The sequence below is a fragment of the Notamacropus eugenii genome, chromosome 3, assembly GCF_028372415.1.
Source record: "Notamacropus eugenii isolate mMacEug1 chromosome 3, mMacEug1.pri_v2, whole genome shotgun sequence".
In the NCBI taxonomy this organism is placed as follows: Eukaryota; Metazoa; Chordata; class Mammalia; order Diprotodontia; family Macropodidae; genus Notamacropus; species Notamacropus eugenii.
This window is the reverse complement of record NC_092874.1, coordinates 179,606,134-179,626,439: the sequence shown is the minus strand read 5'-3', so window position 1 is coordinate 179,626,439 and position 20,306 is coordinate 179,606,134. Positions and strand designations below refer to the sequence as shown.

At 36.3% G+C, this 20,306-nt stretch overlaps 1 protein-coding gene across 6 annotated transcripts in view; it reads left to right on the top strand.

The window, feature by feature from the left end:
- RASSF8 (Ras association domain family member 8) overlaps positions 1–19,889 on the top strand; it is a 110,300-nt gene extending 90,411 nt beyond the window's left edge. For all 6 annotated transcript variants that reach the window (XM_072653458.1, XM_072653454.1, XM_072653455.1 and 3 more), the window contains 3 exons: positions 16,583–17,472; positions 17,964–18,108; positions 19,195–19,889. In XM_072653458.1, the coding sequence (XP_072509559.1) occupies positions 16,583–17,472; positions 17,964–18,108; positions 19,195–19,316 (1,157 nt within the window). In that variant the 3' untranslated portion in view covers positions 19,317–19,889. The remainder of the gene's footprint in view (positions 1–16,582; positions 17,473–17,963; positions 18,109–19,194) is intronic.
- The last annotated feature ends 417 nt before the right edge of the window (positions 19,890–20,306 follow it).

Genomic DNA, 20,306 nt, shown 5'->3' with positions numbered 1-20,306 from the left:
TTGCCCAAGGACTTTAAAATGCAATTTATTTCTTCAGATAAGAAAAGGATTATGTTTTATTATTCAGTGTCTATGCTGAAAAAGAAACTTTCAAAAATCTTATTATCTGAGTAATAATTTTCTTTGAAATAATAGTGTTCCTATATTAGATCCTTGGATTTTTTTTAAATTTAAGTTTTTGGAATTTGCATATTTAAACTATGCAATTTTAATTCTAGTTAAAAAAATTATAACAAACCTTTGTCACAGGACACTGCTATTTAAATGTTATGATTCCACTAATGCTCTTTCAAAATGAATTTTTAAATGATTTTGCCCCTTTTATTGCATACCAAGAACTCCATTATAGTCATAATGTTATGGGCCCTTCTTTCATTGTTCCTTAAAATATATACTCATACCATCACACATAACTTTTTTTTATGTTTATTTATTTTTAGTTTTCAACATTCATTTCCACAAAATTTTGAGTTCTGAATTTTCTCCCCATCTCTCCCCTCCCCTGCCCCATAACACCTTGCATTCTGATTACCCCTTCCCTCAATATGCCTTCCCTTTTATCACACCCCTCCCTTCACTCTCTCTTCTTGGAGGGAAAGATAGGTTTCTATACCCCATTACCTATATTTCTTATTTCCTAGTTGTATGCAAAAACAATTCTCAACATTCATTCCTAGTACTTTGAATTCCAACTTCTCTCCCTTCCTCCCTTCCCACCTATCCCCACTGAGAAGGCAGGCAATTCAGTATAGGCTGTATATGTGTAGTTTTGCAAAAGACTTCCATAATAGTCATGTCTTAACTATATTTCCCTCCTTCCTATCCTGCTCCCCATTTATTCTATTCTCTCTTTTGACCTTGTCCCTCCCCAAAAGGGTTTACTTCTGATTACTCCCTCCTTCCATTTGCCCTCCCTTCTATCATCCCCCTCACCTCATTTGTCCCCTTCTCCCCTACCCTTCTGTAGTGCAAGATATACTTTCTTACCAAACTGAATGAGCGTGTCATTCCCTCAAGCCAAATGTGAAGAGAGTGAGCTTCTCTTTTTCCTTCTCATATCCTCCCTTTTCTCCTCCACTGAAGAAGCTTTTTCTTACCTCCTTGATGAGTGATAATTTACCCCATTCCTTTTTTCCCTTTCTCCTCCCAATATATTCCTCTGTCATCCCTCAATTTTATTTTATTTTTTTAGGTATCATCCCTTCTTATTCAACTCACCCAGTGTTGTGTGTGTGTGTGTGTGTGTGTGTGTGTGTGTGTGTGTGTGTAATCCCTCCAACTACCCAAATACTGAGAAAAGTCTCAAGAGTTACAAATATTATCTTTCCATGTAGGAATAAAGTCCTTTCTGTTTTCTCTTTCCTGTTTACCTTTTCATGCTTCCCTTGATTCTTGTGTTTGAAAGTCAAATTTTCTATTCAGTTCTGGTCTTTTCATCATGAATGCTTGAAAGTCCTCTATGTCATTGAATGACCATTTATTCCCATGAAGTATTATACTCAGTTTTGCTGGGTAGGTGATTCTTGGTTTTAATCCCAGTTCCTTTGACTTCTGGAAAATCCTATTTCAAGCCCTTCTATCCCTTAATGTAGAAGCTGCCAGATCCTGTGTTATCCTGATTGTATTTCCACAATACTCAAACTATTTATTTCTGGCTGCTTACAATATTTTCTCCTTGACCTGGGAACTGTGGGATTTGGCTGCAATATTCCTAGGAGTTTCTCTTTTTAGATCTCTTTCAGGAGGTAGTCTGTGGATTCTTTCAATATTTATTTTGCCCTCTAGTTCTAGAATATCAGAGCAGTTTTCCTTGATAATTTCATGAAAGATGCTGTCTAGGCTGTTTTTTTTTTTATCATGGCTCACACATAACTATTTTAAAAAGAAGATTGTAACATATAAACAGATATTTATACACTTATATGCATGTATATGATTATATTCTGCTCCCATCAGCCCTGAGATCAGTATTTTTAAATGGCAACATGCAGTAATAACTCCAATACATATGAATAGATGAAATTTCCCTGTTGATGGAAGCACACACCTTCCAAAATGATAGATAATGTCATGGACTCTTCCAAAATCTCTCCAGCAGATGTTAAGTGCATACAGCTTTGAAGGGAATGGTACTACAAGTGACAGGTTCTACTAAACAGCTGCACTTCTTGACCAAGTGCTCCCTGTTAATTATAAATATTTTATTAGTAACATGGTGATGATGCTAAAGTGGATCTGGGATCTTAGTATTGTGGATACTCCTTCCACCACTACAGATTCCATCTCATTCACACCCACTCATTCGTTGGGAATGTTGCAAATGTTCTCCCACAAAGTTTTTACAAGGTGGTACACTCATTCATTCCTTCATAACCTAGCCCTTTCTACCTTTCCAATCTTCTTATGCCTTACTCACAAGCATGTATTTTTTGAATCAATGACACTGGCCTCCTGACTGTTCCATGAACAAGACACAATATTTTTTAGCTCTGGCCATTTTCTCAGGATGTATCACTATTGTATGGAATGCTGTCCCTCCTTTACTCCAATTACTGACCTCCCTGGCTTTCTTTAAGTCCCAATTAAAATGCATTCTTTTACAAGAAGTCTTCTCACCCCTCTTAATTCCAGTGCCTTCTCTCTGTTAATTTGTTTCTATTTATCCTGTACAAAGCTTGTTTTGGATATACTTGATATCTCCTCCATTAGATTATAAGCTCTTTGAGGGCAGAGACTGCTTTTTGCCCTCTTTTTACATCCCTGGCACTTAGTACAGTGTCTGGCACATAGTAGGTGCTTCATAAATCCTCATTGACTGACTTGTAGTAATTTGGCTTGTAAGTTGAGTCTCTTCCCAAGTGTTCTATGAATTTACTTTTCCATCCATTGCTTCTTGCTGTTTTATAAGGTGGTACAGATTGTAATCTTCCACTGTCGTCCTCCATTTAGTTTTGCAAATGGTGCTGGTGCTGCCCTTAACTTTTGTGTCCTTCCACTTGGCTTGGCAATCCCATGATTGTTGACTTAGGCAGTTTGTAGGTTCTTGGTCTCCTTCCTGTGTTGACTTATTCATTAATCCTAAATTTAATATGAAATCATGCTAAATGTCATTAGGAAATGGTAATATTGTTGTTGTGTGTTCTTTCCTCCATTTTACATTATTTTGATGTCAACAACTGTTTAGGTCAGGTTGGAAGAGCCACAGTTGGGAGGTAGATGTTCTTCTCATTCATAGTCTTTGAGTTTGATGCTGATTTTTCTCTTGATCTTGATGCTATTCAAAGAAGTCATTGATCTGACTACTTATATAGATTATTTGGAAATGATTGTGTATGGGAAAATATTGACTTCCTTTCTAGAAAGACAACTATTTTGTCCACAAATACAAGTTTTGTTGACCATAGAATATTATTTTAATCCTTAAGCCAAATCCTTTTTATGTTTTTAGTCCATGCCACAGTTTCCTGTGGAAAGTAATTTAAATTGAGGAGCCACTTTAAATGGTATGTTTAACTGTAGTGGCAGCAGAATATGAATTCATCAAACAAAACCACAGCTGTCTCCCCACAAAATTCTAGCAAAGCAATTTGAGTTAGCTTTCTCTTGCTTTCTGGAGATTTAATGTACTTTATTGCCTTATGGGGAAAAAAATCATCTTCAGCTTTTTATGGTTAACTGAAATTATATTTGGAGAATCTGCTCATTACTCACTTTCTACAAGCCTATAGAAATAAAATCAAAATGTGAATTAGCAGTAAAATTATTGTAAAAGCTAATTTTTATCAAGCTCAGTGGTGCTAATTGTTTAAATTAAATTTTAAAAATGGGCCCTAAGACCCAAGCTGTCTGACACCAATGTCTAATAATTCTCGTGATATAAAAATAACTTTTTGGTATATGGAAGGGTTTAGAACTCTGATTTCTTCAGAGTAGGAGATTTCCTGGTTAACACTCATACATTTCAGCATCTTATCAACTTAAAAATAGTCATTGAAAATATCCAAATGGATCATAGGCTAATGGAATTAGAATGTTCAGAGGATAGTGGTCAAGTTAATTATAGAGAATTCACCTCCCAGACAGACAAAATAGGAGTCAGATTTAGTTCTCTTTGCTTTGTAGCTATTATAGTCTCTTCATTTCATGATGAGACACATTAATATTAGACCTAATAGAAATTACCTAAATTCCTGCAGTCCATGTAGCCATCCCATTAGTTCAAACTTTCACTACCTCATGCCTGGATTAATTACTTCACTACCACTATTTTGTGGGTGTGGCAAATAAGACCCAGAAGTGTTTGGGTGACTTGCTCAGCAACACAGAGTAGGTGAATGGAAGACCCTTCTTTCTGTGCTAGCTCCTACTAACTCTTGGGACTCCCAATCTGGCATTCTTTCACAATGTCACAAGAGTGCTGTGACCATTAACAAAACATTACAGTATAGGCATGGTAGTGTTAACATTCCAGAGTGTCATGCGGTATTGCTCTGGAATGTTGCATTGTAAAGAAGTGAAAAAGAAAGAAATAATCCTTATCCTAAGAGTCATTAAAAGCTCAAACAATTCCTGTTCTTGTAGTATGAATTAGAATAACTCATTCCTCATTGACAGTGACAAGGATTTAACATTCTTCTAGTTCTTTGAATTTCATATTTGGTTTAGATTATCTTGCTCATGTTCAATAGGTGAATTTCTACTTCCCTCTTATGCAGTACTTATAGTTTGAAAAATCAATGATCTCTGACTTGCAGTAGTTGATATAACTAACTTTTCAGGTTAGGTAAAGACCAGGAGCTTTTTATTTAGAAACAAAGATCACATTATGGAAGTAGTCAGGACACTTAATCATTGCTTAATAAAGAAAATGAGGAAAAAAAGTGAAAAAGTATGTTCATTGGTAAGTAAACCCTTAATGTTTGAATTAGTGGCATAAGCAGCTCCTAAAAATGCAAATTTAAGAGTTTTTCAATATTTATGTAAATGCTTCTTACTTTGATAGAAATAGTTTTATCCGTGTGTACTCTTTTCAGTGACGAAGATCATAAACCCTTCAAATTCCTCCTCCAAACAATGTGTGATAATTGTCCATATTCTTACATAAAATTATGTAAAGGACAAAATATTTGTAGCAATTCTGTAAAATTCCAAGCAATTGTTGTATTTTTAACTGGACTTTAAACTAATATCTTATGTTAAGTATTCACCTAGGACATGAACACTGTGATTCTATGCTAAACTTGCTCTTAATTTAACAAAAAGGGGAATTATCAATTATAGGTACAAAATATCCATGAAACAGAGTATTGAGAAAGCAAAGTACTGAGCTTCCAGGGCATATTTTATGCTTCATTTCCCCTCTCTGTGTCTTGAAAACAATTTAATTGCCATGCCAGCTCAAATAAGCTTGATTCATCAATGGCAACACACCTGCTATATGACTTTGCATAGTAAATGTAAATTATTACCAACAAATAAAGAAATTAAGAGGTAGAGGTGGAAACAGCTATTAAGTCCTATCTTTTCCCACATCTTTCAATAACTTTTTGGCTTAAATAATGTTGCCAAGGCAAAATTTCACTCAATTAAAAATGAGTCATAAGAAAAATTCTGCACTAGCGAAAACAACTCAGAACTGAGCCTGGCCATATTTTTTAGTATTTGGATTATCACTATAGTAATACACAATTATATGGTAAAAATATGTATTCCTGTAATAAATTATTAGCAAAAGCCTTCTGTAACATTTTCTACCTCTAGATCTTTCCTATATTTAAGTCATGCAAATTTGTACATATTTATCATTTAAAGAGGTCTATATTTGTACTCTCAGGACATGGATTCCAATCCCAGATCTTATGACCTTGGAACAGTCTAATTCTGTTTCATCATCTGTAACAATGTGGGAATTCCAAGAACTTAAACCATCAGGGAAGAAATTTTTAACCAAAACTATTGGGAAAATTAGGAAGTAGTTTGTAAAAATTAGGTTTACACCCTCTTATACAAATGTCATAAGAAGCTCCAAATGGATATGTGGCCTAAATGTGAAATGTCACTGTATAAAAAGAAAAATTGGTGCTTAATGGAAAGAGGCATGTTTCAGAATCATGATTAAGCAGAGAATTTATAACCAAGCACAAAATAGAGAGTTGAGTCAGGAAAAATTGGGCTCAAAGCCCACTTCAAAATTTACTACTTATATGACTATGGGGAAGTAACTGAAGCCTTAGTTTACACATTTATGAAAATGAAGGTAATGATAAATAATAACACCTACTTCATTGGGTTGCTGGGAAGCCCAAATCAAGTAATATTTTAAAAATACTTCGCAAATCTTAAAGTATCATTTAGTTGGTCGATATAAATTTATTAATCCTTTCCAAGTGCTAGAGAAAAAAGAAATGCCAATGTGCCCTCAAGGGGCATACATTCCAATGGAGGAGACAATAGTTCTATACATATTAATAATATATTAATGTATATTATATAATATATTGTATATTATAATATATAATATTATATATAATAATATATAATAGGACAATAGATAGATAAAAGATGTACAGAATAGATGGAAGTGTATTCTGAAAGATATAGCATTAGCAGTTGGGGAGACTTCCTACAGGAAAGGCTTCCTATAGGAAATGGACTTTGAGCTGTCTTTAAAAAAGCCAGAGGGAAAAGGAGAAGGAAATGTGAGGATAAGGTGAACATTCCAGGCATGGGATCCATACAAAGGCATGGAGAAAGGAGATGAAGTGTAATGTTCAAGGAAATGGAGGCTGGCCCTTTAGCTAGATCATAAAATGCACCTAGGTGAATAGAGCATAGAAAGAAAGGGACCAGATTATGAAAAGCTTTGAATGTCAAACAGAGGACTTCCTATTTGATCTGATGAGAATTAGTGAGCCACTAGAAGTCATTGAGCAGGGAGATTACTTACATGGTCAGACCTAGACTTCAGATCAAATATCTCTGTTATATAAGCTGTATAATAAATCAACACAAATGTACACCATGAGGCATTGCATTATAGATAACTATAACAACAAATATTTGAAGAGTTATTAAATGAAATGCAAATCATTGGTAACCATATAAAATGTTCCAATTCATCAATAGTTTTTTTTTAGATTAATATTCAAATGAAAACAGTCCTGTTGTTTCACCTCAGAAATAGCCAATTGGCCAAGATGGTAAAAGGAACAGTGGCTGTTCCTAACGGGCTGTGGGACGATAGTGTATAGTATATACGATAGTATATTTTTGGCAGAGTTGTGAATTAGTCCAACCAGCAATTTTTAGTTACATGGAGGAAAAAAAACCCTCAGTAAATCACTCATAACACTGATCCAAGGAATCCACTATGGACTAGATATATTCCTCAAGAAGATTCATGATAGAAAGAAAAGGCCATTATAAAAAAATTCACAATAACAGTTTTTGTGATATAAAAAAACTGGAGTTTGTAAGTACTTATAAGTTGAAAAATGTTTGAACAAACTGTATTATAAGTATGTTGCAGAATGTTATGCCATTAAAAACCTTTAAAATATGAGTAATTCAGAAAAATGGGAAGACTTCAACAAAGACAGGCAGAGTAAAAAAGTCATTATTCCATAAGCATTTATTAAGGACCTGTTATGTGTTTGATGCTATGCTAGGTCTCTTGAGGTACAATGACAAAAATGAAATATTCCTTGTCTTCTAAGATCTTACTAAGGAAATACTATATATTGAAATGAAAAGGAAAACAGCATTAAAGGGCATGCAATAAACAACATTAGTTCCAGAGAATCAAAACTAAAATATATATCTCTCCTTTCAGTAAAGAGATGGGATTCTATTGGTAAGGTAGGGGATGTTGTATATAGATATTGTTTCTTTGGTCACTTTTACATAATTTGTTATATGTGGGAGACTATATTTGGAAATATCTGTGATGTTTTAAAAAAAAGACTTATTTTTGTATTGGGAGAAAATAAGTGAGAGGTTTGGACTAGTTTATTTCTAAGATCTAAATCTATTTATTTTGATCTAAATCTAAAAACCTTGTATTCTCATTCTTCCCCTTCCCTTCTCATGAGGATTTTTTTTAGATTGAAAAGGTATTTTAAAATTATTTTTAATGATCATTCAGTCTATGATCATCCCTTTCATTGAAAGGAGCAGCGAGAAAGGTAACAGAAAACCATGGAGAATCAATTCACTAAGCACTGATAACCAGAAATGGGAGTCTGGCACTATAATAGCAGACAACCAAGGTTCCCGGTGTAAAATTGCCATCTAGATCTGGAGGGCAAATATGGAAGCTGATTCAGAATTAGTTGTGATAAATATGGCAGATTTCAAAAGGAGGATTTATATCACTTTCCAGTGATATGCAGCTCTGCTGTGTGCACTTACCCTAGTATGATGACCTCTAAGGTAAATACTGAAACTTCAATTGTGATTATTCTAATGGTTTCTTTGAAGTCATTGGCTTCTGCCAGTGTAAACTCCCCAAGTTTATGTAGCTCTGTGCTATATAAACCAACATGTCTCTTAACACCTGTAAAAAAGAAATGTACCATTGCTTTCTTTTTACACTTATTGATATGTCAGATATCAGAGAAGGCTTAGGTACCTTAGAGCATATCGAGCACAATGCCTTCATTTTACATATGAGGAAACCAAATTGTCAAATGATGAAGTGACTTGCCCAAGGTCACACAGGCAGTAAATGGCAGAAATCCAGCTCCAGTATTCTTTCCTCTGTGCCACCCTATGGCTTTTTAATAGAGCAAGTTCCTGAGATTTCCTCTTTAAATCACATAAGCAAGATTCAACTAGGGGTCATAGTGTAGAGAGCTAGATTTGGAAATTAATATATGCAAAGCACTTGTCAATCTTTAAAGGCCTATTTGAATGTCAGCTATTATGATTAAACTTGTAAGTTGAGTATTTTAGAATTCAGACCCAGTGCTTTATGCTACAAAGGTCTTTTTGGATTCTGACTCTGTCATTTAGTGTGTTCATGTTTCAGCTGTGTATCCTGCAAATCTGATAAATATACTAACTTTTCCTTCCTACATATCACTGGGGGCAGCTAGGTGATGCAGTGGTTAGAGCACCAGTGCAGAAGTCAGGAGGACCTGAGTTCAAATCTCACCTCAGATACTTGACACTCACTAGCTGTGTGACCTTGGACAAGTCAGTTAACCCCAGTTGTCTCATCCTGGGTCATCTCCAGTCATCCTGATGAGTATCTGATTGCTGGATTCAGATGGCTCTGGAGGAGGAGTGAGGCTGGTGATCTGCACAGCCCTCCCTCACTCAAAACAAAGTCAAGTGCAAGTCATGTCATCATTTATCTGATGGCATGGTCTTCTTTGGCAACGAAGGACAAACACACGCGCACACACACATATCATTGAGAAAAATAGTAAATAGCCTAGGGATAAGCACGGATTCTTGGACCACTCCACTAGAGACTTCCCTCCAAGGTGTTATCAAATCAGTTATAAGTACTCTTAGATTCCAGCCATCCAACTCACTCCAAATCTGTCTCCTTGTACATTTATTCATTAGTTGCTCTGTACATTCAGCTAACTTTTGCACAGTAATGTCATTAGAGATGTTCTCAAACTGTTGGTTGAAATTTAAGTACACTATAATTATGGAATTCTTTAATAACTATGGTTCTTTAATAACCCTGTCCAAAAAAGGAGACAACATTAGCTGCCAACATCTGTTCTTGATGAAGTCATTCTAGTTCTTCCTCATCATTGTTTCCTTTTCTTAGATATTCAGTAGCTATCTCTTTGTGAACACATCTTAGGATGTTGCTTAGAATCTATTCCTTGGGGGCAACTAGGTGGTACAATGGATAGAGCACTGACCCTGGAGTCAGGAGGACCTGAGTTGAAATCTGGTCTCAGAAACTTGACACTTGCTAGCTGTGTGACCCTGGGCAAGTCACTTAGCCCCGTTTGTCTTGACAAAAAATAAATGCTTATTCCCTTCCCCAGCCTGAGAAGTCATCTCTTCCATCATTTAAAAAAAATACTTCCTGGGCGGAGCTAGGGTGGCGGAGTAGAAAGACACATATACTCTAGCACTTCCCCCACAGCCCACAAAATACCTGTAAAAATGACTCTCAACCAAGTCTAGAGCAGCAGAAACCACAGAACAACAGAGTGAAAGAGGTTTCCAATCAAAGGTAACCCAGAAGGCTGAAAGGGAAAGGTCTCTCTCCAAGACACTGAGTGGAGCAGAGCACAACCCTGGCCATGTGGCACTGGAAGGAACAGGACCTGAACAGACCTCCGGCCAAACGTACTAGCAGGGAAGGTCCCAGATACCTCACCTCACAAGCAACAAAGAAAACTCCAAAGGTCAGTGGGGGAGGGCTTTCCCAGCTGGGCTAGAGGGAACGGGTTTCTCCAGTAATAGCCCCAGGTGATGGCAGAGGCCACAGCAGCAGACTGTAGGCAGCTACAGAGGTCTGGAAGCAGCCTGGGTCCATTGTCCAGCTCAGTTTAAAGCCTCTGGTGATAGGAAGCAGCTGATCTAAACCCCAGCCCTGAGTGATGGCCCGCCCCCACCCAAAGCCCAGGGGAACTGAGCAGCTGAGTCTAATCTCTTGACGAAGGATTCAGAAGTCAAGTAAGTGGCTGGGAAAATGCCCAAAAAAGGGAAAAAAGTAAGATTATACAAGGTTACTTTCTTGGTGAACAAATGTCTCCTCCCATCCTTTCTGATGAGGAAAAACAAGGCTTACTGTCACAGGAAGTTAAGACCCCTGTTTCCAGGGCCTCCAAAGTGAATTTAAACTGGGCTCAGGCAATAGAAGAGCTTGAAAAGTGAGTTAGCAGCTTGCTAAAGGAGAACCAAAAAAATGCTGAGGAAAATACCTTTAAAAAAAGGCTAACTCAATTGGAACACGAGGTCCAAAAAGCCAATGAGGAGAAGGAGGCATTAAAAAGCAGAATTAGCCAAATGGAGGAGAAGGTTCAAAAGGTCACTGAACAAAATAGTTCTCTGAAAGAGAGAGTTGAATTCAGGGAAATGCATGACTATGAGATAAATCAAGCAGTTAGAAAACAAAACCAAAAGTTTGAAAAAATAGAAGTTAAGGTGAAACATCTCATTGGAAAAAGAACTGACCTGGAAAATAGATTCAGGAGAGACAATTTAAAAAGTATGGGAGTACCTGAAAGCCATGATCAAGAACCTAGACGTTATCTTCCGTGAAATTATCAAGGAAAACTGTCCTGATATTCTAGAACCAGAGGGCAAAATAAATGTTGAAAGAATCCACCAATCATCTCCTGAAAGAGATCCGAATAAAGAAACTCCTAGGAATATCGTGGCCAAATTTCAGAGTTCCAAAGTCAAGGAGAAAATACTGCAAGCAGCTAGAAAGAAATAATTTGAGTATTGTGGAAATACAATCAGGATAACACAGGATCTGGCAGCTTCAACATTAAGGGATCAAAGGGCTTGGAACAGGATATTCCAGAAGTCAAAGGAACTGGGATTAAAACCAAGAATCACCTACCCAGCAAAACTGAGGATAATACTTCAAGGGAATAAATGGTCATTCAATGATATAGAGGACTTTCAAGCATTCTTGATGAAAAGACAAGAACTGAATAGAAAATTTGACTTTCAAACACAAAAATCAAGAGAAGCATGAAAAGGTAAACAGGAAAGAGAAATCTTTCTAAGATTTCTAAATCTTAGATCTTAGAAAGATCTAAATCTTGCTAAGAAGACTTTTTAAAGCTGAACTGTTTACATTCCTACATGGAAAGAAAAGATTTATAACTCTTGAGACTTTTCTCAATATTTGGGTAGGTGGAGGCATTGAACATACACACACACACACACACACACACACACAGACAGAGAGTACAGGCTGTGTTGAATCAGAAGAGATGATATTCACAAAAAATATATAAAATAAAAACTAATGAGTGAGGGAGGAAAATACTGGGAGGAAAAATGGAGAAATGGAATGGGGCAAACTATAACTTATAAAAGAGATAACGAAAAGTCTTGTTCAGTGGAGGAGAAAAGGGAGAAGAGGAGAGGGGAAAAGTGAAGCTACTCTCTCCACATATGGCTTAAGAAAGGAATAACATGCTCACTAAATTTGGTATGAAAATCTGTCTTATACTACAGGAAAGTGGAGAGGCAACAAGTGGGGTGAGGGGAATGATAGAAGGGAGGGCAAATGGGAGAAGGGAGTAACTAGAAATAAACACTTCTGGAAAGGGACAAGGTCAAATGAGAGAATAAAAATAAGGGGGGAATAGAGGACAACATAGTCAGTATGACACAACATGATTATTATGGAAGTTTTTTGCAAAACTACACATATATAACCTGTATTGAATTGCTTTCCTTCTCAGTGGGGATGGGTAGGGAGGGAGGGAGGGAAAGAAGGTGGAATTCAAAGTATTAGAAATGAATGTTGAGAATTATTATTGCATATAACTGGGAAATAAGAAACACAGGTAATGGGGGTATAGAAACTTATCTTGCCATACAAGAAAAGAGAGAAGATGGGGATAAGGGAAGGGTGGAGTGTGATAGAAGGAGGGCTCATTGAGGGAAGGGGTAATCAGAAAGCAAGGTATTAGGAGGTGGGGGGAGGGGAGAGATGGGGAGGAAAATTGGACATGTTACATAATGATGTAAAAGCAATTAGTATTAAAACAATTGACTGAATTAATTACTGAGACTAAATCAGAGACATCTTTAGTTTGGGGAAATGAATTTTAGTCTAAGTCTCCTAGGAGCAGGTAACTTTGGGTAAAATTTGGCATTGATGGAAAAGTTAAGGTTTTAATGATAAATTTGATTTTATGATTGTTATTTAAGCAGCAACTAGAACAAGTATAGAAAGGCATGTAAGACACTTAAGACTTGCCTCAAAAGATGTTCCTTAGCCAATGTGAAATTATAGTTGTATCTGAAACCTGGTTATTGGAACTTGGTTTTGAAGATGCTAGGGGACTATTAAGTGACTGTTCCTCTGAGTCTCACTCCAGGTATGGATAACAACAAAGGCGTTCTGAGCCTCCAATCCATGATGCCAGTAAGCCTGTGAGATGCTGGTATGAACTGAAAAAGGTGATCTCATGGGAAGAGTGGGAGAGCAGCTGTTCAGCCTGGGCTGAGGTAGGATTCTCCTGAATCAGTTTCCCCACTGACACTTGGCAGACTCTAAGCCTCACTGAATGCAAGTTGACAGTCTACTCCTGCCTGGAACTGACATGAAGCTGGGGAGATACTGTTTCCCTACAATGTCCCTACTCTTAATAGCAATTTCCTATAGTCAAAAGGTTTGTAAGCTTAATACCAGATCTATTAAATTATAAATTGTTGGTAGGGGAACATCCAAGGTTAAGTCTAAAATTAAGCTATTAGGCTTAGGACTTTAGACCAACAACAATAAGTTAGGGTCCTTTAATTCTTAGTAACAGTGTGGAGACAAGTAGGTCAAGGGCCTGTAAAGTTAGCATACATAGTTATTATTTGTGTCTCAGTTGGTTAATGTTTAAAAAAAATCCATTTGTGGTCTATATTGTAAATGCTTTAAAAGAAATATCACCTGACCAAAAGTTGGAATTGTGTTATGTGATACGAACTGTGTGAAAAATGAAAAATAAAAATAATAACAATAACTCCTTGCTTTCACGCACCTTGTTTGCAGAATCCATTCTTTTCTTCCCTTTTTTTAAAAATCAGGAAGTTTGCCCTTTTCCAGTCCAGTACTGATCTTTCCTGCTTTCCATATTCTTTCAAATAGCACTAGCAGTAACTCATCAATTTACAGAAACCAATTCTTTCAGTACCTAACGATATAGTTACTTCAATTCATCGATTCATCATCTATATGCTATATATTCATATGCTATATATGCTATATGTATCTATATTCAGCATCTATGTGCTCTCTTACAATCTCCTTAAGTAACCTGGGGGTGGGACAATTTGAAACATCTTAGTTTAAAAGATAGAAAACTTGGTGACTTGGTAACTTTGAAAAACACAGTGCTTTTCATTCATATTCATCCTTGTACTTGTCCTTGCATTCATCTTCTACAGATGTCTTTTTTTTCTTCTCAGTTGACGGTTGAATTCCCTGTGTGTGCACATGGGTATCTTTAGATAGCTCCCCTTTTCATTTCTCAACAGAACTCTTTCTGTTCTTCAGAATTTCATTTTTGAGAGCATGGTGCAATAGAGCAAAAGAGCTATCTTCAAACCCCACCTCTGCCACTTACTATCCCAGTAATCTTGCCATGCGGTAGGAATAGTATCTTATGGCTCTACCTCCATGCAGACCAGGCAACTTTATTTATTTATTTTTAGTTTTCAGCTTTCATTTTTATAAGATTTAAGTTTTAAAGTTTTCTTCCTCTCTTCCCTCCCCAAGACAATGTTCAATGTAATGGAAGCCATACACGTACAATCATATTAAACATTTCCACGCTAGTCATGTTGTAAAAAAGAATTAGAACCAAAGGGGAAAACCATGAGAAAGAAAAAAACCAAAAGAAAAAAAGGAAAAATAGTATGCTTTTCTCTGCATTCGGATTCCGTAGCATTTTCCATCATGAGTCTTTTGGAATGTCTTAGACCACTGCATTGCTGAGAAGAGGTAAGTCTATCAAAGTTGGTCATCGCACAATGTGGCTGTTACTGTGTACAATGTTCTCTTGGTCCTGCTCGCTTCACTCAGCATCAGTTCAGGCAAGTCTTTCCAGGTTTTTCCAAAGTCAGCCAGACCAGGCTACTTTTGTAAACAGCCTTTGAGACTTACTTTGTCCAGGATACTCAGGCTGAGGCCATTGTTGTAGGTTCTTGTTGGTCTAAGAATCAAAGCCAGCACAATAAGAGTCAACAACACTGGCCTGAGGCTTCTTACGGGAAATTCACCATGGCTGAAACCAAGACAGGAAAGCTATACTCAGCCAAAGTGACCTAAATCAGGCACTTGAAAAGGGGATGACTCTCTTTCTGGATTCCAAATGTGCAATAATAAGTGCCATTATCATTGTGCTTAAAGATTTCACATATGCCCTTACAATATCTTTTTGAGTCAAATTCTATGGGAGCTAAGAATCCTATTTTGCAGATGAGGAAACAGAGGCTTAGAGAAGTTTCATAGCTGGTATAAAGCATGATGCAACTCATGACTTCCTGATTCTGTGTTTGACATTGTCCCCACTGTGCTGAGCTGGATAAATCTCTGCACAAGCAAAGGCAGGCTGAACATCGATCTTATCCTTTCCCTCTCTGAGTCTGTAATTCAGAAGAATGAAAGGTTATTTCAGGCTTTAAATATAAAAATGGAATGTCTGTGAGGACAGTATATGGAAAGTAATATCCTAATATTACGTTCTTTCTGTATCAGTCTCTCTCTCTATCTCTCTCTCTCTCTCTCTCTCTCTCTCTCTCTCTCTCTCTCTCATATATATATAAACATATATATATAAAATCTCCTACACACACACACACACACACACACACACACACAATTAGAACACCACTCTACTTTTTTATCATGGTTTGAAGGCGACAGTGGGTTCTCGAATCTTATGCCAGAAAAATGCAAAATCTCGCAGCAGGTTCTATCAATCTGTAGTTGGTCATTGTAGTTTTTGATTGTTGGTTTGTTTTACTGATACCTTTGGTTTATATGCTACATTTTCCAATATTGCCTTCTCTTGTAACAATAATGATAATGAAAATAGAGTAAACCCCCCCACCATAGCTGCATTTGATACATTTGCAAACATTTCCTCACACAAACATAGTCCCTTGTTTCTCTACAGGGAAAAAAAAGGCAACATATTTAATCATCTCTTCTCTAGGACCAAGGCTTGCGATTATAGTTAATCAAAGCTGACTGCCTTTTAGTGTTGTTTTTATTTGTACTATTTAGAATCATTGGATGTACTCTCCTCCTAGTTCTTTTCATTTCACTCAGCTTCAGTTAATTTAGGTCTGCATATCTTTTTCTGAATTCCTCAATTATCATTTTATGGCCAGGTCTTGTAATATACCTATGTATATAAGGTATAGATAGTAAACCATGGAACAAAAATTTGTATATATGTATTAGAGTAGATCCTTGTCTACATTTAATTTACTTGTAAAAAGTACATCACAACTCCTTTTCTTATGTACGTTGCATTTCAAGCCATGATTCATACATTGATGAACTATATGATTGTTTCTTAAGTTCAAAAAGATCATCACCAAGTTGAGTGACAGTTGATAAATTTTTCAATCACAGCAACTTTTTCAGAGATTACCCACTAAATTGTAGAATGGTTGATATCTGCATCTGGAAAGGAATACCCATACCAAAAAAGTTAAGATCTTTGGGGTTTTTAGTTGTACATTTTAAAATACAAATCTAAATATACCTTTGACAGTTTATCATTTTTAAAAATTCTGGGAACTTATTCCTTCCAGCCTACAAATTATACTATCATATTGTCAAATAGCTCCCTCTGTTGGATTATTTCTGATATTGTATATTCAGTTTTAACATCTTGTTATTCTTTTCATTTAGGTCGAACTGGAAGATACACACTAATAGAAAAATGGAGAGATACAGAGAGGCACTTAGCACCTCATGAAAATCCAATCATTTCATTAAACAAATGGGGACAGTATGCCAGTGATGTACAGCTAATATTACGTCGTACAGGGCCATCTCTTAGTGAGAGGCCAACTTCAGACAGTGTTGCCCGAATACCTGAGAGAACTTTATATAGACAAAGCTTGCCCCCCTTGGCTAAACTGAGGCCTCAGAATGACAAGTCAATAAAAAGGCGGGAGCCAAAAAGGAAATCTTTGACGTTTACAGGAGGTGCCAAAGGACTCATGGACATTTTTGGGAAAGGTAAAGAAACAGAATTTAAGCAAAAGGTTCTTAGTAACTGTAAGACAACAGCAGATGAATTGAAAAAGCTGATCCGCCTGCAGACAGAGAAGCTTCAATCCATTGAGAAGCAGCTGGAGTCCAGTGATGTGGAAATTAGATACTGGGAACAAAAGTACAATTCTAACCTGGAAGAAGAAATTGTTCGTCTTGAGCAGAAAATCAAAAGAAATGATGTAGAAATTGAAGAAGAAGAATTTTGGGAAAATGAATTACAGATTGAACAAGAAAACGAGAAACAGCTGAAGGATCAACTTCAAGAGATAAGGCAGAGGATCCTAGAATGTGAAGGCAAATTAAAGGACTATTTGGCTCAAATTCATAGCATGGAAAGTGGTCTCGAGGCAGAAAAGTTACACCGGGAAGTACAAGACTCACAAGTCAACGAAGAAGAAGTGAAAGGAAAGATTGGTAAGGTCAAAGGAGAAATTGATATTCAGGGACAACAGAGTCTGAGGTTGGAAAATGGCATTAAAGCTGTAGAAAGATCTCTAGGACAAGCTACCAAAAGGTTACAGGTGAGAATACTGTTTTACATAAGGCAATTTCAAGTTATAAATTTAAACATTAAGAAATAGAGTAGTCCTTGGTTTTATTCTGTTTAGTTATCAGGGCTGGGTTTTTTCCTCCCATTTTAAGTGTTAAAAATTTATCTCTAGCTACAGTAGCATCTTATTAGAAGCTCTGTGCTTTATGAAGGATCCTGGAAGTGACCAGGATATTGATTAATGATTGATACTCAACTGTACAAAAATTTTAAAAAGTTTACATTTGTACTTTACAGAAATAAAAGACCCCCAAAATGTATATTTTTTGCCTTTCCCATGGTATTAAAATGATCTCTTGGAGGGGAAAGTGTCAATCTAAATAAAATTCTCTTTATGACTGAGTACCCAGCACTTTAATTGTATAGTCACTCACAAATGACTGCCAAATGTGTTTAGTTAATTGGTTCAGGAATAGACAGTATCTTCATGCTTTTCTTTTCTCTTTTTGAACCTCTACTTAGGACAAAGAACAGGAACTAGAACAGTTAACTAAAGAACTTCGGCAAGTCAATCTTCAACAGTTTATACAACAGACGGGAACAAAGGTCACAGTTCTTCCAGCAGAGCCCATCGAAGTGGAGGCCTCACAGGCAGACATAGAAAGGGGTAAAATATTGAAATTTCCATTGGGAAAATAATTTAATCTTTTCCCCCTTTTATTGTCTTGATCAGCTTTGAGTGAACTAGCCACACAGTTTGCAGTAGTAATTTACTATATTGCTACTTAAAATTTATTAGTTTTCTACAAATGAACAGTTATTAGTAATCTTAAAAGAGCATGCAGAAATACACACGCACTGACTAACCCTAATTCTAGTTCTTAGTTTTAACTCTCTCTGTTTCACTTTCCCAGACATAACACGACTGCCATGATTAACCAATCTGAGTCTTATATACTGTACAGTCTAATTTCTTTTCTTCCTCCCCCTTCATTGAAGTTATTTTTGTAGTTTGGTATGTGTTTTTGTTGTCATTTAAGTCACCCCCAACTCTTTGTGTGACCCCATTTGGGATTTTCTTGGCAAAGATATTGGAAGGGTTTGCCATTTCCTTCTCCAGTTCATTCTACGGATGAGGAAACTGAGACAAACAGGGGTAAGTGACTTGCCCAGGGTCATGTAGCTAGTCTTAAGCCAGATTTGAACTCAGAAAGATGAGTCTTCCTGACTCCCAGACCTGGCACTCTATCCACCTAGCTGCAACAACAACTTCGATGTAGTCCCATAATATGTCTGAAGCCCAACATAGCATAATTTGATCAATCCCTCATAAAGCATTGTTTCTATAGAACTAACTACCATTACAATATTATTTCACTTAACAGTATTATTTTTTCAGAAGTAATCATATAATTTTAAACTAACCCATAATTGTAAAGTAATCATGCATTGTAAACTAATTCATCCAATAGAAAGAAGAAAACTGATCCTTTTTTTTAAAGGTGCATCAACTAGATCAACAAAAACCAATTTACTGAATGAACTTTAATGATCTGAAATGAGTGAAGTGATCCTAGGTCCTTTATAAGAGTATAGAATGTTATATAATGTTTTAATGGTAATAGTAGTAATGAATATTCTATATTCTTAGCTCTTTGCCTTCATAAACCAACGATGCTTTCACTTTCCCATGTTCCTTACATGTTCAGTTAATTAACAGTTAAACTGTATTAATGACTGTTTTTTTGTTTAGAGACAGCATTCCAGTCCGGGTCCTTGAAACGGCCTGGTTCATCTCGGCAGCTCCCCAGTAACCTTCGGATTCTTCAGAATCCAATTTCATCTGGCTTTAATCCTGAAGGCATATATGTATAATAATACTCACCACTTTGGGAAAGGACCAGTAAAGGTACCAAGGGACTGTACCATTTTCTTCTCTTGGAATAGTGCCAATGATGTGTGGAGGAAGTATTTCATAAGCCACCATATCTTTTGTTTTCTCCCTCATCTTGCAAACACTTGGAGCCATACCCAGTGCACTGATGCAGATGAACAAAGGAACTGTGTTTCTGAATATCAGCAGTGTTGAAGTTTCTGTCCAGCATCTGTAATGCAAAGCTGTCATTTTTATCTGTAGTATTTTAAAAGCATTAGGAAAAGTATTATTCTGTGTTTATACCTAAATAAAACAGTGACTGAAGAGAATGGAGGAAAAAAATGTGACTGAGTTAAAAGTTTAATTTATTCCATTGAATTGGTAGATGTGTGAATGTTCATTTTTTAATATTTTTTTTGCCGTTGCTTAACTTGTAACTGATTACTTAAAATATTGTATGAACCTGAATGTGTGTGTACATGTGTACAGACTTCATCCATACCTTTATTCACAATGACAGAAATGTTGTGGGGTGCTCTGTCTTTTGCATCATTGCTAAAAGAACCACTTTGTATGTGTTGTGTGGGTGGTCTTATCCTTTGCTTTCGATACATTGGAGATGAATAATATGACATTAGCTTGGTCAATTCATATTTTTTTAAATCTGGAGAGTTTAGCCTTCTTTGAAGGTTTTCCAGCACATGAAGGAGAATGCACTAGATAGAAATATTTTTATTATATAGAATGTATATTTCTAAGTTTCTGCCATGTTCCAGACCCTATTGGACAGAAAACATCATTACTGTTCTATCTTTACCAAATTAATTTACCAGATTAATCTATCTTACCAAATAGATTTGAGATTTTGTGTAGGTTATTTTTGTCAGCCTTTTTTTTTAAAATTTATTCTCATTAATCCTTAGGATTTATTAAAATACAATCAAGATTAAGATGATCTCTTTAATGAATGTGACTTTAAACAATGCCTA